Source organism: Malaclemys terrapin, chromosome 6 (genome assembly GCF_027887155.1).
Source record: "Malaclemys terrapin pileata isolate rMalTer1 chromosome 6, rMalTer1.hap1, whole genome shotgun sequence".
Taxonomy (NCBI): Eukaryota; Metazoa; Chordata; order Testudines; family Emydidae; genus Malaclemys; species Malaclemys terrapin.
In genome coordinates, this window is record NC_071510.1 from 11525311 (window position 1) to 11543913 (window position 18603).

The 18603-nt window shown below is 45.1% G+C and overlaps 1 protein-coding gene across 1 annotated transcript in view; it reads right to left on the bottom strand.

The window, feature by feature from the left end:
* Positions 1–943: 943 nt before the first annotated feature.
* Positions 944–18603, bottom strand: part of IGFBPL1 (insulin like growth factor binding protein like 1) — a 30503-nt gene continuing 12843 nt past the window's right edge. The window contains exons 2-5 of the mRNA XM_054031228.1: positions 5482–5591; positions 2871–2987; positions 2369–2522; positions 944–1197 (exon numbers count right to left, since the gene is read on the bottom strand). Of these exons, the coding sequence (XP_053887203.1) occupies positions 2373–2522; positions 2871–2987; positions 5482–5591 (377 nt within the window). The 3' untranslated portion in view covers positions 944–1197; positions 2369–2372. The remainder of the gene's footprint in view (positions 1198–2368; positions 2523–2870; positions 2988–5481; positions 5592–18603) is intronic.

An 18603-nucleotide genomic window follows, 5' to 3' on the forward strand; every position in this document is an offset into this window, starting at 1 on the left:
TTTTTAAAACCCTGGCTAACGCAGACCAGAGTGACTTCTGTCCTCGTGCAGAGACTCGGCATGCAGCCTGTGCATCACTCATACTGGACTTTACTGATGTACAGCATGGATTTCATGCATCACATAAGTCTCACGTGGTGCATTACTCAAGTGCAGAACCGCTGCAGAGGGCCAGTGTCACTCACTAGTGACTGGGCCACCTAGTGTTAATTATTGAATGACTCGTGTGAGACAGAGAACACACAAGGGTTATCTGAAAAGGGTCAGGGGATGTGGCTGTTGCATAGGAACCTATCTCTGCTCTCTTATACCACAGTATGTTGGGGTGGAGTCCATTTGCTCAGAATCTCTGCTTTGCTCAGAAGTGCAGTGAAGTCACATTATTTCTGCTACCCTTGGCAGTCTAGAGAATCACAGTGGTCTTTTCTGTCTCCATGCATCTGAAGATGTGGGTTTTTTACCCACGAAATCTTATGCCCAAATAAATCTGTTAGTCTTTAAGGTGCCACCGGAATCCTTGTTGTTTTTGTGGATACAGACTAACACGGCTGCCACGTCTGGCCTTGGAATCTAATGAATCACTGTGGCACCCTTCTCAGTAGACTGAGTACTGGGCTCATATAATCAGGGCTACCCATATCTGTTTTAGACATTGGAAGCTATCCATTTCTGACTAGAAACCTCTTCAAAACACGGTGTTCTAGTTAGTCATGTTCTAGTGACTGGATGCACCCAAAAGCAACAATTGCCAAAGCTCCATTAAATGCTCCGCTTTTTTTTCTTAAGAAGTGGCTTGCTTTAAAGACAATTGTTATATTGCTGTGATTTGTCTTTCAGGCCAAGACTGACGTGCAGAAATTACACTAAATGGTCTCTTCCATAATTGCTGCCCCCTACTGTTACAGTTGAGAGTGCCAATAAAAAGCAACCCCAAGACAGTATGTATTTTTAAAATGATTAAAAAAAAAAGTGTTTTATTGCTTATTTTTTCCAGTTATAAACGACAGATTTTTAATAATCTAATTGATCTAAATAGGAAAATGTACAAAAAACATGTCATTAACCACGTAACAAGAATATTAATGCAGTTTCCTAATTCTATAATGTAAGATAGCCAAGGAAGCCACTAATTGACTTGTTTTTAGCCTGTGCTCGACAATCTTTGTTTCCCTGGAGCGAAGACTGAATCACTTCTCCCTAGAAGGGAAAAAAAGCACAGTTTGAGAGATTATTATCCAGGGATTTGTAGTAACTTGTATAGAAAACTGAACTGTGATGGAGATGTGGCCATGGCTGCAACTAGCACAAAATATATACCTTTGAATAATATATTTGCTAAACTGGATGTATCTTTTTTCATAAAAGCCACTCTTTCAGCTAAAACATAGGGTATCTCTCCCAGAAATAAGCATTAATTTTCATGCACAGAGCTGCATTTCCAGGCCAAATTCTGCACAACAAGACACTGATCACTGTTCACCCTCTTTGCTTCACAGCCTCGCCTTGCTAGAGTCACGTATTGGGCACAATTCACCACCACTATGTTACTCCAGTTATTCAAAAGGTTCACTGAAATCGATGGAGTCGCACCAGTTTAGAATTGGAGTAATGCAGTGGGGAATTATACTAAAACTTCTGGGAACGATGAAGCTATCAGCAGAAGGACATTTTTGGTTGTTTTATTTAAATCACGGTCACACACTTGTTTATCTGCTTGGGGTCTGCTCTCCTTTCTCTGGGTGAGATTCACCTGAGGGTGCAAAGGGTCAGCGCAAGGATGAAAGTGTAGCACAGGTATTGTGCTGGCCCTCTGCCCTGGGGTGAATTGCATCCATTTACATGAGAAGATATTACAGGGGAGAGGAGATGACTGGTCATAGATGAGGGAGGTCTGCTCTGTCTCCTTAGCATGTGACATTAGCATCATCTTTAGAATATGGTACCAAATGCTGGTTTTTGGTCTGAAGATGTCAAGCATTCTGATCATGTACGGTATGTATTTACACTGCAGTCATTAAATGCTGAATTAAAAACAGCAATGATATTTATAAGCTTATCGACCCAGAAATATTCAGTGCAGCAGTATCTGCTTTTAAAAAGCTAAGGTATTTAGCAATTTGCAATGCCCTTCTTTTATCTTCCTACACTTCAGCATGGGTTTAGTAAGGTAGACAGAAGAAAATGACTTATTCAAGATAGTCCTGAGCCAATTCTTGAACCTTTAACCATCTCCAGGCTCCTCCAGATTCCCTGTTTCTAGGCCATGCTTCCTCTACATCTGTATCTTTCGACCAACAAGAGTAGGTGAATGCAAAAAAAGGCAACAGGCTTCTGCGGTACTGAAGTGGATTTGTAACGTTGAACTTACCCTGCTATATCATGTCATCTGATTCTAGGAAGTTAGTCCTCTTACTTTTACTTTGCTCAGTGACTTTAATATTCCCTTCTGCCTGTGTTTCTCCAACCATGTTGGTAGCATGACATTGGTAAACGCCCTCATCTTCCTTCATCAGCGGGTTAATCTGGCAAAACGAAAGGGGAGAACATCACACTATCAACAAGTGAACAGTACGCACAAAAGGGAAGCCATAAATCTATTCTTGATAAGAATGAAAAATCTGAAGGATTTTAGATTTCCTCTTTCAAAACAAGGACTAAAATGTCAGGTTTAAATTAGGTCTGATAGATTGTAGGAACTTCCATTCTATTTTAAACTCTGCTCCATCACTCTTCTGAGTTTCTTCTCTTAAAATGTCTCCCCTAGGAACTTGCAATGTACTGTATTTTCTGTACGGAAAAACTTCCAAAATCAGCCTGCCCCTCTCTTTCTCCACCTCTGCCCTCAGTACAATTTGCTTTGTTGGACTTACCAAAACCCACCCTGTGCTCTCATGTTTAGAAGGACCACCACGAACTTGGACTGCCATGTTTACTCTGTCTCCAGGCAATTCTTCCAGGAGTTTAACTCCCTTGGGTGACTCTGTGACCTGTGGGATTTTATGACATTGGCATACTGTTAACGTAGATATGGAATACTTTAAAAGCATCATGCTCATCGGTGTGTTGCCTCTGCATTTGGCAGGTCTGAGCTCAACATGTTGCTGCCTCTACTAGTGTGACGCACTCTATATGATTTTATAAAAATATGCTAATGAGTGTGAATCTTATGTAACTGGAATATGCTTCATGCAAAAGGTCTCTTGTAAGGTATCAGTACAAAGCTTATAATCTACTGAGTGTGGTCATCCTATTTGTATAAATGTATCACTCTTGTATCTGAAACTAGAAAAATGAAACATAATTCTGAGGTCCTATTGTAGTTATGCAAAGTGTGGGCCATTAATGGTGGTTTGGAATCTTGATGGCTCCCATTAACCAGGACAATTGTCTGTAGATGGCTGTTTTACTGGTAAGTCTTCCTGTATACATGTGTGCTGGCAAGTGGGTAATGAAGTCTTACAGTGACATGTGATCATGTCAGCTGAACTGGAATCCATCTTTAACCTGGTGCTTTTCCATTGAGAAGGACGGGGTGGGAACCCAGAGGGTCAAAGGATTCCCTCCTTATGCAAAAGATATACAAGTGGGTGGAACAGAACAAAGTGGGGCAACCATCATGAGAAATCTCCTAGCTGCCACCTGAGCTGGAACAAGGGCTGTACCAGGGGAAAGGACTGTGCCCAGACTAGGCGTCCAGTCTGTGAAAGAAACTTATTGAAACATCTCTGAGGGTGAGATTTTATCTGTATTCAGTTTTATTACTGTATTAGCCTTAGATTTGTGTTTTATTTTACTTGGTAATTCACTTTGTTCTCTCTGCTATTATTTGGAACCACTTAAATCCTAATTTTTATATTGAATAAAATCACTTTTTATTTATTAATTAACCCAGAGTATGTATTAATACCTGGGAGGGCAAACAGCTGTGCATCTCTCTCTATCAGTGTTATAGAGGGCGAACAATTTGAGTTTACCCTGGAAAAGCTTTATACAGGGTAAAACTGATTTATTTGGGGTTTGGACCCCATTGGGAGTTGGGCATCTGTGTGTTAAAGACAGGAACACGTCTGTGAGCTGCTTTCAGTTAAGTCTGCAGCTTTGGGGCACGTGGTTCAGACCCTGGGTCTGGGTTGGAGCAGATGGGAGTGTCTGGCTCAACAAGACAGGGTGTTGGAGTCTCAAGATGGCAGGGAAAGCAGGGGCAGAAGTAGTCTAGGCACATCAGTTGGCAGTTCCGAAGGGGGTTTCTGTGATCCAACCCGTCACAACTAGCTTCTGCAATGTGCACCAGTGCTCCACAGAGAGATGCCTGTCACAGAAGAACACATGCCATTATCTTTCCCCTCAGCATCTCAGAGTGAGGCTCTCACTGAGGGGAAGGAGTATGGAGCAGAACCTCTTGCAGCTACTGCGAGGAGCGAGAGGCAGATCCTAGTCAAGGACCAGCAGCCAACGCGAGGCAGTGCCTCCCTCTTACCCGGTGGTATGCAGCTGGTTGTAGCCCTGCTCGCCCCAGCTTGCTGCAGGCAGATTCTGACTTTTCTCTTTGCACACATCCAGCCAGTGTCGCAGCGTGGGGCTCCTCTGGCCCCTTCCATCTGGATCCTTAAGGAACTGGTGGGTGTGCAGGATGAGGGCTAGCTTCCCCATTCTCCCAGCGGGGCCCTTGGGAATCGCTGGGTGCGCTACGCCCCTTCTGTTTCGGTGCCTAACTTTAGGCACCCTAGTTCGAATGTTTTGGCACAAGTGCCTAGCTGCCTTTGTTCAAGGTCTGTCCCTAGCTCCCAGGAGCGTAGCATCCCACTCCTCTGGCCATCCCCAAAGCCCTAGCTCTCTGACCACCCCCCTTGTAGCCCCAGAGCTGGCTCCTTAGAGGTGGGGGAAGAGAGATTTCCTTCCCACAACCAGAGTCCCTAGGCAGAGGTTCTTCCTTTCTGCCCCTGGTGCTGCTCAAAGGACTCCTTATACAGATGTCATCAGTCTCGCTGTCAGCCCAGAATCACCCCCAGCCAAGCCAGTCCAATATTCAACCTGAGCACTGAGTGGGGTTTGGGTTATTAATTCCCTTCCTCCCCTGCAGGGATGTACTGAGGCCAGGCCCCGGGCTGCTGTAAGTCAGAGATGCTCTCCTGACCTCAGTGCTGGTCAAAACTGGTGAGACCAACACTTCAATTCTTAAAGCCCCTCGGGGAGGCAGGCGTTCATAGCCCCTGTTTGCGGACGGGGCATGCTAACGTGTTGAGGGAATTACTGCCCTCTAGTCTCATTTTTAAGTAATGCCGTTTTATTTATGAATATAACAATCTGAAATCAGGTATGGCAACACAGCAAAAGAAATGGGCCAAATTCTCTCCAGGTGAACACTGGTTCCAATGGCAGTTTACATTAACAGCGGATTTGGCCCCATGTCAGTTTCTCTGTCTTACACACATCAGATTCTGCGTAACCTCTTGGCTAAAATGTAATCCACTGTTGGCATACCTTTCTCCATGTGATGATGGGAGTGGGAACTGCCTTCACTTCACAGGACAGGTACACTTGGGCACCAGTTAGATTATGAATCTTTTTTGGTGGCACCACAATCACAGGAGCTGGAAATAACAAGAACACTTCGTTTTAGTGCCTTTACATGGGACTACTAATAGTTCTCAATGTTATGTGCCAATTTTAAATGTAACAAACATACAGATTCCCCCAGCCAGCCAGAGATGATTCAGTGGCAAAGGTTTGGATCTGTCTCTAAACCGGAGGCAACAGAAATGGTTATGAGCTTTTATTTTAAAAAGCTTTTAGCCCTTCTACCTGGGAAGCTTGGCTTCATTATAGAAATCAGGGCACTGTTGTCTTACTCCATCTGCCACCAGATAAACTCAAACAGAGATGGAATTTAGCCCATTCCTTTTAGCTACGTAGAATCATAGATAAGGCTACGTTTTAGTCATGGGTATTTTTAGTAAAAGTCACGGACAGGTCATGGGCAATCAACAAAAATTCACGGCCCGTGACGTGTTCATGACTTTTGCTATGTACCCCTGACTAAAACTTGTGTGTTGTGGTGGGGGAACTCGGGGGACTGACTGGGGACGCCGCAGGTGCAGGTGGGGGCGGGGGGGTGGCCTGGGGGGCGCAGCCTGGGGGCGGCGCCGCGGGTGCTAGGGGAGGGGCCGCCATGGGTGCTCGGGTGGGGCAGGGGGGCATCACGGGTGCTGGGGAGGAGGGTTGGTGGGGTTGGGGCAGGTTCCCTACCCAGCTCCTGAGCTCCATGTGCTGTCTTCACTCCGTCCCCACCCCTGGTTCTGCAGCTCCCATTGGCTGGGAACCGTGGTGCCTGCTGGCAGTGGCAGCACATGGAGCTAGGGGCTGAGGGAGGGGAGGCCCTCTCCAGGTAAGCGCCACCAGGCACCCAAATCCCTAGCCCTGAGCTCCCACCCCACACTCCCAAACTCCTGCTACTAGGGGCTGGGGGGGGCCCGAGACTGCCCCAGCAGCAGCTGGTGCACCTGGCCCGGGGGCTGCCCGAGCTGCTCAGGCAGCCCCTGGGGCAGACACACCAGCCGCCGCAGAAGTCACAGAAAGTCACGGAATCCTTGACCTGTGTGACAAACATGGAACCTTAATGGGAGACTCACAGGAATTCCTAAGTGGAGCACTTTGCATTTGTCCTTATTGAATTTCATCCTATTTACTTCAGACCGTTTGTCCAGATTATTTTGAATTTTAATCCTATCCTCCAAAGCACTTGCAACCCCTCCCAGTTTGGTATCGTCCACAAACTTTATACGTGTCCTCTCTATACCATTAGCTAAATCACCGATGAAGGTATTGCACAGAACCGGACCCAGAACTGATCCCTGCGGGACCCCACTCGTTATGCCCTTCCAGCATGACTGTGAACCACTGGTAACTACTCTCTGGGAATGGTTTTCCAACCAGTTTTGCACCCACCGTACAGTAACTCCATCTAGGTTGTATTTCCCTAGTTTATGTTCCAGTCCTGCAGTGAGGTGTATGTGAGCGGAAGTCAATGGGACATGCACCTCGTTGCAGGATCAGGACTGTAAATGCCTAGTTGTGACCCCTGAACAGCTACTGTATTCCTATGAAGGAAGTACACTGTGAGACTAACTACACCAAACCCTGAAACTCAGTGACACGTAATTTGGAAATGGAAAGAATGCATTTCTGATGTTAGGTTATCCTGGAGATGGCACAGTTAAGGCTGCATCCAGATTTCTACAAAAACAACAAAGAGTCTGGGGGCACCTTAAAGACTAACAGATTTATTTGGGCATAAGCTTTCGTGGGTAAAAACCTCACTGCTTCAGATGCAAGTGAGGTTTTTACCCACGAAAGCTTATGCCCAAATAAATCTGTTAGTCTTTAAGGCGCCACCAGACTCTTTGCTGTTTTTGTAGATACAGACTAACACGGCTACCCCCTGATACTTGACATCCAGATTTCTGTTATTAGCCCATTTTCTACCCCTTTAATTGGAGCAACCAACTTGTTTGCAGATTGTATGCAGTGCAGTTGTAGCCATGGCAGTCCCAGGATACTAGAGAGACAAGGTGGGTGTGGTAATATCTTTTATTGGACCAACTTCTGTTGGTGAGAGAGAGAGAATTACCTCACCCATCTTGTTTGCAGATTGTATGATTAAAGCAGGCTAGAAGAATCTAATAGATTTTGGTAAATTTAGGATTACAGGGTTCTATATGCGACATAATCCAAATTGACTTCGGTTTTCAAAATATTCCTGTTCAAAGTCAAAGCCATCTCGCAGGAGAATTTGGTCCATGTTTTCCCGAGCACAGCAGTGCTCATACAGCGCCACATTTCAGATAGTGCTATAGGCCTATAGACATTCCTCACACAGGACAATGCTCACAGAGGGGGCATTTGAAAAAAGAAGCTGTTTCATGAATTGTTGTTGTGGACTGTATCACTGATGCTGAAAGAGATCATGGTCGGTGAAACTGGCGTTCAGAGCTCTGAGTTACCTAACACTGTACTTTGACCCTGCAAAGACATAAGCTTAATTTTACACAAGTGAGTAGGCCCATTGAAACTAATGGGCTTACACCTGTGTAAAATTAAATATGCATGCAGGATTATGACCTAAGGGCTGTACAGCCATTATGATTACAAACTTATTTATTTGGCTTTTTAAAACACACAGTCATGACAAGTCTCTTATCACGGGTAGCAGCATCTTAAACAAAAGCCATTGACAAAATATCGTAATGCCAACAAATGTGCAATATAAACCATAGTATTTCAGGACTACATTTCTAATTAAAGCTATCTAACAATTCTCTTGAATGGCCAATGGAACAAAGAACAAAGATTTGCATCTGTTGAGAGAAGAGAGAAAGGGACTTACAACACAAGGCCTTAGTGAGGTTCAGGTGCTTTAGTTTCACCATATTTCCCATTTTTCTTTCAGCTTTGTTATCAGTATCTATAGCAACATTTATGAATACTAGCAGTCTTCCTCAGAGGGTGCACCCTTGCCAAATTAAGCCAATTTTCCACTAGCATTTACTGCCGCTACAAAGAAAGGTAATTTAGAAACAGTCACCCTGGATTCCCCACCGGGAGCACTCCTCCTCCTCAGAAGACAATTAGCCCAGGAGGAAATCTTTGAGCTCTGTCAATATCCAGGAATGCATTGTCACTCCAGTTATGATTTCTACTATTGCCTGCCAAATTAAAGCTCAGATCTCCAGGATTCACACCATGGGATCCCATTGTGCGGACCCATCACGCTTGGCACCTGATACGACTTTTGATCTCTATTCAGTCCGTGGACGCATGCAGAATATTGAATACTGTATGAACTCAGCTGGTATGAACATAGACTATTTTTTCCCTTTGGCAGCTGGCATAGGACACATCACTCTTTGGAAAAGAAAAGAAAAGGAAAAAAGACCATCTGTTACAAGGTACCCCATCTTTAAAATTACCATTGACAAATGAATCTATGCAGTAATGCTACTTAATTGAGTCTGTAAGAAGATAAAGCATCCTATACAGAATGTGGAGTAATTCCCTTTGGATTCAAAGATTAATACCTGCTGAGTCCCTTCTGCTTCCAAGCGTTCTGATGCTCTAATAACTTAATGGCACACATCTGCTTTAAGATACTGTTATCCTTGGATGTAAATTGAAGCTTTGGGGGAGAAAAGTTGCACATTATGACAGATTGCAGAACTGAATCGGGAGTATTATGATAAGTGATTTCTGATACACTGGGGCTTTCAGGATGAATTGCCAGCAGTCCATCGCATAGCTGATGTACTGCACCTAATGCCTGCTTTTAGTTCACCACTGTTTATAAAAGATTTTCAGTATGCCAGTGTCAAGGCAGGAAAGGTTACGGTTTGAAAATCCGTCTCAGTGCAACACTTTGATAAAGAAACAACTAATGAGTTCTTATCTATACCTCATGTAGGCAAGAAAAAAATCACCAAAAAGTAGGCACTAAATCATGTGCAAATTATGATCCAATATTCTAAAAACATGCCTGTGACGGGTTGGACCCCCCATTCAGGATGCCACCTGATGTGCTAGGGTCTCACTGGTTCCGCCTGTTCCACCAGCCTGGGTTTCCTCACCCTGTTTTAGCTGTGCCAGGCCCTCAAGCCTTCTCCGGCACACGCACAGGCAGGGACACACCCAGCTGCAAATGGACACAGAGACACTGAGATCAGCTGTGTGGGAAGAATCAGCTCGGGGATTCACCCAGCACACACCTCCTTTGGGGTATATACCCAAAATAATATTGTCCTGCGGTGTAGAGAAATCTATACCAGCTAAGCTCATAAATTCGCCCCCTCCCTCAATGTGGAGGAAGATATGCACAACTTCTTGCCCCCCCACCCCCAATTATAAATGGCACAAGCTGGGTTTTATAATAATCAAAAACAAGTTTATTAACTACAAAAGGCAGATTTTAAGTGTTTATAAGGGATAGCAAACAGAACAAAGCAGATTACTAAGCAAATAAAACAAAACATGCATACTAAGCTTAAGATCTTAAAGAGACTGGTTTCAAAAAGTAATTTCTCACCCTAAATGTTGCTTTTGGGCAGGATGTAAAAATTCTTGAAGGTTAGCTACCCTGCTTGCAGCTTAAATCTTCAGACACCATATTCACAGACCAGAACCCTTTTCCAGCCTGGGCTCTACTCTTTCTTCCTAATGGCCCATCCAGGCTGATGGCCTGCTGTCTGGGGGGTGTTTCCCAAGTATACGCACAGTTGTAATTGTTACATAGCCAATATTCCTAACTTTCGATACAGAAATGATACAGGCCTACAAATTGGATAATCACATTCAGTAAATCATAACCTTTCCAATGATATCTCACATGACCCATGTTGTATCAAACAGGGCCGGCTTTAGGACGTGCAGAGCCCAATTTGAAAGAGCTGCTGCAGAAATGCTGCTGAAGACAGCGGCAGCGATTTTGCTGACACCGAAGATATCGGAGGCAATTCGGTGGCAGCTCAATTGGTTGCCGCTGTTTCCGGCAGCACTTCGGCGGAGGGTCCCTCCTCGGCAGCAGTTGTCTTCCGTGGCCTTACTTTGCGGGGCCCCTCTTCCGGACACTCTGGGGCCCTCTGAGGCGCGGGGCCCGATTCACTGGAATCAGGGGAATCGGCCTAAAGCCGACCCTGGTATCAAACATATCTTAGTTATGCCACATTCATATCATAAGCATATTTCTATGAAGAATATGGGGTGTAAAGGCACAGCAAGAAAAAACTAACCAAAAAGTAGCCACTAAATCACATGCAAATTATGATCCAATATTCTAAAAACATGGCAATGAATATATATTTAGGACATGCTGTTGTATCCTGTGCCTTTATTTAAACAAAAGAAGACAGACCCAGACTCACTGAATCATGGAAATGCAGGGCTGGAAGGGACTTCAAGAGGTCACCTGGGGCACACTGCCACGTTGGGCAGGATTTAAGTATGCACGTTGGTGTAAGACCAGGGATGTGTTTGGCTCCTTACAGGGCCCTGGCTATGTACTCGAGTGGCTCCCCATGCTGCCACAGCTTCACACCTATTGTTATTTGTGCTAGCCAGATCAAAGGTAGCTGGGGTATGTGTCTACAGGTGGGCAGTCACACGTCTGACTGCAGAGTAAAGATACTCTCTGTCTTTCTGCCTCCATCCCCAGCTGTAAAAAGCAAGGAAGAATTCCCCTCTGCTATGGGGTATTCACAAAGTACCCCAGGTTCTCAGATATAGAAATGAGCACCATGGAAAGTCCTATACAACGTTAAACACCAATGGCAGTTCAGCACATGCACCTGAGCGTAGAATAAAGCCATCAGATGATAGCAGAGAAAAGCTTTTCATGGGACTGGGAGGAGAATACTGAATACAGTTTGTTTGCTCAGACACTCAATTCTTTGAGAGATGGAATGAAAAATATTAAAAAATGGTGCTGTCTTTGAGCATATCCGAGAGTTGCTTGTTGGGCAAAGCTTTTGGCAGATGTTTTAATAGGGAAATGGCAAGCCCAATAGCAAGGGTTTTTAATGAATCCATAAACTCAGGGGTCTATCCTATGCCTGGAGAATTGCAAATATAGCACAGTACCTATAGTTAAGGAAGGGGAAAAAAGTGATCCGGGAAACTACAGCCTCATTAATTTGACCTCAATTGTATGCAAGGTCAGAACAAATTTTGAAAGAGAGACTAATTAAAGACATAGAGGTAAATTGGGATAAAATACAACAAAAGGTAGATCGTTCCAGACCAACTTGAGAGAAGATGACCAATTTTCTAGACACAGAAAAAGCAGCAACTCTAATCTGCCTGGATTTCAGGAAGGCATTTTATACAGTTCCACATGGGAAATTATTAGTTAAATTGGAGAAGATGGGGATTAATATGAGAATCAAAAAGTGAATAAGGAACTGGTTAAAGGGGAGACCACAGTGGGTCATTCTGAAAGGTGAACTGTCCAGCTTGGGGGGGGGTGGGGGTGGGAAGGTTACCAGTGGAGTTCCTCTGGGATCGGTCTTGGGACCAATCTTATTTCATATTTTCATTCATGTCCTTGGCACAAAAAGTGGGAATGTGCTAATAAAATCTGTGAATGACCCATATTGGTATTGCCAATATGGAGGCGGACTGGAATATTATACAAGACGATTTGGAAAATCTTGAAAAATGGAGTGATAGAACTGGGATGAAATTGAACAGAGCAAAGTGCAAGGTCATGCGCTCAGGGACTAACAACAACAATTTTTGCGGTAAGCTGGGGACATATCAGTTGGAAGCGACAGAGGAGGAGAAAGACCTGGGAGTATTAGTCGATCACAGGATGACTATGAGCCGCCAATATAATGTGGCCGTGAAAAAGGCTAATGCGGACCTAGGACGCATCAGGCGAGGTATTTCCAGTAGAGAAAGGGAAGTGTTAGTACCATTGTACATGGCAGAGGTGAGATCTCATCTGGCATACTGTGTGCAGTTCTGGTCTCCCATGTTTAAGAAAGATGATTTCAAACTGGACCAAAACAGGTTGCTGAGAAGGGCTACAAGGATGATCAGAGGAATGGAGAACCTGCCTTACAAGAAGAGATTTAAGGAGCTTGGCTTGTTTAGCCTAACCAAAAGAAGGCTGAGGGGAGATATAATTGCTCTCTATAAATACATCACAGGGATAAATATCAGGCAGGGAGGAGTTATTTAAGTTAAAGGCCAATGTTGGCACTAGATCAAATGGATGTAAACTGGTCTTGAACATGTTCAGGCTTGAAATCAGATGAAAATTTCTAACCAGCAGAGGAGTGAAATTCTGGAACAGCCTTCCCCAGGGGTGGGGGCAAAAAAGTTACAAGACTGAACTTGATAAGTGTACGGAGGGGATGGTACAATGGCATATGGCCCATCTGTGAATGCTTTTAGCAAATATCTCCAAAGGCTGGAGATGGGACACTAACCTGGGAGAACTCCAAGTTACTACAGAGAATTCTTTGCCAAGTGTCTGGATGGTGTGTCTTGCCCACATACTCAGGGTCCAACTGATTGCCATATTGGGGGTCGGGAAGAAATTTCCCCCCAGGTCAGATTGGCAGACATCCGGGGGTGGGGGGGGGGGTTCACCTTCCTCTGCATAGGGCAGGGGTCACTTGCTGGTGTGAACTAGAGTAAATGGTGGATTTTCTGTCACTTGAAGTCTTTAAATCAAGATTTGAGGACTTTAGTAACTCAGCCAGAGGTCAGGGTCTGTTACAGGAGTGAGTGCGTGAGGTTCTGTGGCCTGCAATGTGCAGGAGGTCAGACTAGATGATCATGATGGTCTCTTCTGGCCTTTAAGTCTACGAGGAGGGGATTTTTGTGTTAAGAGCTATAATCTCCTGATATGGCGATGATGGTTTTATCACGAAACATTAAAAAAAAAAAATCACGGGAAACCTCAGAGTTTTGTTAAGTTCAAGATATTGTTAACCTGGAATATATACAATCTGGAAAAATAAACAGATTTGGACATAATCAGACACATGAATAAAAAGGCAAATGCTAATGATCTATGCTAATCAGTATTGAAATTACAGTTCTAATGCCAAACATGAAGTAACTTAATTCAGCTAACTGCAGTGCTGCATTTGAAACTGAATAGCATTTGAATTGCTCTCATGCATGAAGGCTTTCTCTTTGTCTCTTTTATCCCCTTGTTACTTAAACTTCTGCAGTAACAAAACCCGAGCTGAAAGGCTTCATTGCTGACGGAGTGTCTTGGGGCAGCCTTCAGGTTCAGTCAGTTTGGAATCCCAAACACTTGGTAATTTTGTTTGGCCCAGTACCGTCACTGAGTTTGCCAAACAAGACTCTCTTAGACATTTACTACAGTCTATTTAAATCTCACTTATCCTTCCCTTAGGATTACTTCAGAGAGTCGCTGCAGAGACAAGCTGGCTGGAAGAATGTAACCATACAGGACATTAACCTGTCAGGAGCTAACACCTTATTGTCACAATGCCCCCAAGAAGCGGGTCCCAGAGGACAAGCATCTGGCTTAACTCAGCCTGGGCACAACTGCAGACGTGCTGGTTGGAAAGAGGGAAACACTTTCAAGAAGTAGCCAAGATACTGTTCTCCTCTCCCACTGAATGCAGACAGACCACGGTCAACGCAGTGTGAGGGCTTGGGGTCCTATATAACTCGTCAGTGAGCCCATGTGATCAGAGAGCATCTATGACTAAAAATGCCTTCTTCCATCTCCAGCTTGCTAGGAAACATCACCTCTTCCTGCCAGACAAGGACCCGCCCACAGCGATCCATCGCTGGCCACGCTGGATGCCTGTAATTTGCTGTATCTGATGCTGAAGATGAAAGCAATGCAAAGGCTCCAGCAAATTAAAACAATGCAGCTGTCCAGCTCCTGCATGGGCTAGGCTATCATGAGCCCTAAAGTGTCTCTGTGGACCCACGTCGTTTCCACTACCAGCATGTCCTGAATGGCGGAGTCATTAGTGGACCAGGTCCCAGCTTCATTATCAAGGCTGCATTTCCATCTGTGAAATGCCAAGACACCGCCGCTCCTCTGGGAAAACGTGGATCAGAGAACCCAGGATGAAGCACGTGAGAGCCAGAGATAGGGGGTTCACAGCTGAGAGGATCTAGCTGTGACACCAACTTCAAAAGAGATTCGCTCAATGCAGAGTCTGGCCATCTTCAGGAAAAGCTGCCAGGCCTTCCCCTTTGATAAAGCCTTCACACCATAACCAGAATGACATGCACAATGCAACACAACCCCAAACAATGCCCACATAAACAAAGGCAGACAGGCAGAAGACTCCAGGAATTCCACTTTGTCAACATAATTAAAGTGTGAGGGATGCCGACACTGTTCTGACGGGTGCAAGTGCAAAACCGTCTAAGAGAGAGATGGACTGAGATCTGTTCTGGAAAGAGCAGCTTAATGCAGAAATACTCCCATACTACAAGCTACACTAAAACCCAAAGGTTATTTGGGCCTTGAGGATGAACCTCTAAATATTTTCAATCAAAATAAAGCAATGTGGCATGTCCCATGATCCCTTGCAACACAGAATCTCAGCAGTTCAGAACAGAAAAGAAGAGAAAAAGACACACAAACCCAAAAGGTATTTCCAGTTCAAATTCAAACAGCTTCTTTAAAGGCAACATTAAAATTCTTGGATAACAATATTTCCTATCCGATCCTTGCCTGAAACAGATTATTTCAAATCATTCTGACTCTCCCTAACCCCTCTGCACGTCTGGTAAATGAACATCTGGAAACTGTTTAGCACCATCAGTACTATCCCATCTCAGTAGCAACTACTTAATTACGGATGAGCTGGCACTTCCATTTCTAACTCCTATTTTCATGCCAGAAAGAGCCATTGTTTTGAGCAGACAATGGAGATGAAGTTTGCAATACAGGCTTCCTTTCCCCAAGGGGGGCTGCTCAACTTGTGTTACACACCTTGAGGGTCTTGTTGCTTCCTCAGCTGCTTCCAGACATCCCGACAGCAATGGTACTTTCATCATTCTGTGCTTGGCTAGCAGGCTGGGGCCATTCCTGGTGGATGTGAACCTTGCTATGCTTATCTAAACTTCTCTCATGTCCAGACTGAATTACTTCAATGCAGTATATTTGGAGCTACACCTGAACCACTCAGAAACTTCAGTGAGTACAGAATGGAGTCTTTTGGTGGCTTATTGAGCAGTGCCTCTCTCAAGGAGCATATCATAGAATATCAGGGTTGGAAGGGACCTCAGGAGGTCATCTAATCTAACCCCCTGCTCAAAGCAGGCCAATCCCCAGACAGATTTTTGCCCCAGATCCCTAAATGGCCCCCTCAAGGATTAAACTCCTAACCCTGAGTTTAGCAGGCCAATGCTCAAACCACTGAGCTATCCCTCCCCGCATATTTAATGGTGTGTCACAGCCAGTCCTGAATGCAGTGCTGCAAACAATTCTAGGTGATGGTATCGACCTACTGTGACATTCCCCAGGGTACAATCTGGACCGTTGAACAGCAGTATCTCCTTAAGCCACCAGCCTGGGGATGTCTTTTATACAGCTTTGCTGGGAACAGCAAACCTCTCCAGATTCTGCTCACATGCAGCCCCTCGCTGAATACATGAACGCTATGCCCAGCCATCCATGAACTATATTCGGGGAGACACCCGCATATCCCTCAGTCCCAGCCTGGCTCCCCAGAAATGTGCATCTTGTACTGTTCAGCAGCCCCCTGGAGCGTACAAACTCATAGTTAGTTAGTCATTCCAACAATGGGTAATGAAGACGCACCCCTGCCCGTTTTCTGACCTGCTCTGTGGCCTTCATGACACAATGCAAAAACCAGCTATTTCTCCAGGTGTCCGATGCAAAAAAACTGTCTGTTTCTCTAGGAGGAGGTGTGTGATTGGGGTTGAACTGACGATGACACTTATTTTCAGGGCTTGAGAAAAGTCCAGTGTTGTCAGATTGAACTCTGTGTGTGATATTTCTGGTGTTCTTTATAGATGGCTGGTGTCTTAGTTAGGTACGCCGGATATAATTAAATAAATAAATATCACCATGGCCTGTGATCCTCTCACTTCTCAAACTGTGGGAACTGGGCAGGGCCTATATAAAAGGCCTTCAAGCAAAAGAGGTTGATGTAACACACGTTTTGTATTTCAGACGGCAGTGGTGACTGTCTCCTACCACAGGCCCTGAACTTCACAGTCACCAGGGGCCAGCAGGACACTTTCCTTGGCATACAGGAGGATGGGAGGCAGCCCTAGGCCATCAATTGGTGCAGCACCCTGATTTCTCCGACTAGCCACTCTCCATCGGTTAGATCTCCGCAATGGAGATTAATGGGAGACTCCAATGTACACAAGCAGTACAAAGCTGGGTGCATCTGTGCGGCACAGCAGGGGTTAATCAAGGTCAGCCAAGTCAGGCATGTGTGGAAGGAGGAGAGGCAGAGTCTGAGGTGTCACCATCTTTCCGTGCTCCTAAACACCAGTCTCTGCTTGAGACTCCAAGCAGTTTCCAGGCAGAGTGCTAGCTGCTAATTCTGGCATCTTGTTGCATGACCCTTCTTGCCAGCACGGATATTTGAAGCCAGCACAGTTGAGTCTCGGTGCCAGTTCTTGTGGCACTCCACTAGTATTTTATAAGACTGTGCTACAAGCTACTAACCCACCTGGGCCCCATCGCCCATGAGAGATGAACAGAACTGGGCAAAAACATTTCAGTAAATAGGACATTTGCTAAATAATGCATTTTTCAGGGCATCAAAACTCTGTGAATTCAGGAACATTTTCAGCCAAAATAACTTGGAAAACCCCTATCTTTTGAAATGTCAGTCCATTCTGACATTGCATTTCGAATCAACATTTCGTTTCAAAATGACGTTCCAAACATTTCATTTGACTTGAATAACCTTTTGGGTTTTGGGTTTTTGTTTCAGCAAGAAAAATTCAGTTTTGCTTTGAAACAAACCACACTGGGGGCCGGGAGGGGGGACATTTTTCAGTCTGGCTACTGAACCAAACTGTCAAGTATTTGCTCAGCTCTAGTGAAGATCCAACTACTTCAGTTATCTCTTCCTTTGGCAGAATGTAGTTTGCAGCTACCAGTCTCCAGTGACCTAGATTTCCTCTCTGTTCCTCGATGGAAGAGTTTCATTATTTTCTCTCCAGTTGATAGTTCTCTCCTTTTCCATTTCCAGAGAAGCTTTAATTAAACTTGCTAAAGGCTCCAGTTCTTTTTCACTTCCTCAGTGCCAGTCGTCAGTCTTCATATGTTCCAGTCATGGGTGGCAGATGAAACCCCCCCGTTCAGGGAATCTAGCCGCCCCGGACCTGCCCCTTCCACCTGAGGCCCTGCTCCCCTGCCTGCCGGAGGCCCAAACCCCCGTCCCCTGGCTGAGGAGACCCAGCTGGCCCGTCCCAGCCATGCGCCCCAGGCTGCTACTGGCCCAACCCAGCCCCTGGCTGTCAGCCTGAGCCCCGAGCTCCAGGCCGCTAGCTGGAGCTGAGCTCCTGCCGGCTTCAAGGGAGAGGGGGAGCAAGGGCGGGGCCTCTGGGCGGAGTGTGGGTGGGGACATGGCCTGCATTAGGGGGAGATTTAACCTCCTCCGGCCTTTAATGTTCCCCCCCCCTATGGTTCCAGTTTCTTGATCATTTGCTCTAGTATTATCCAGATCCCCTCTAATATTTCTCCTGTCTAGCAAGGGGGAATTTAGGTTTGGTTGTATCCTTTGCATCCAGCAGCCCAGATCCTCAGACAGGCATAGTTCTGTTAACTCAACTAGGTCATGACATTAGAATGATAGCAACCTCCCTGGACCACAGAGCACCAAGTCACGGAATGTGTTTCATGTTTTACACTAGCTCTTTTACCTGTTACCCGTACCTTAAAATATATATTTATTTAACCTCTGGGGTCAAGTCCTTCCATTCCACACTTGTGTTCTTCCAGTAAAGCATTTATACTCTTCATTCTGCACATGGTTTTAGTCCTCACTTGTGTTTTCTTTCTAACCCAGATTCCTCTTTATTCACGTTCCCAATGATCCTTTCCCCCTTCGTGTAATTTTTTGC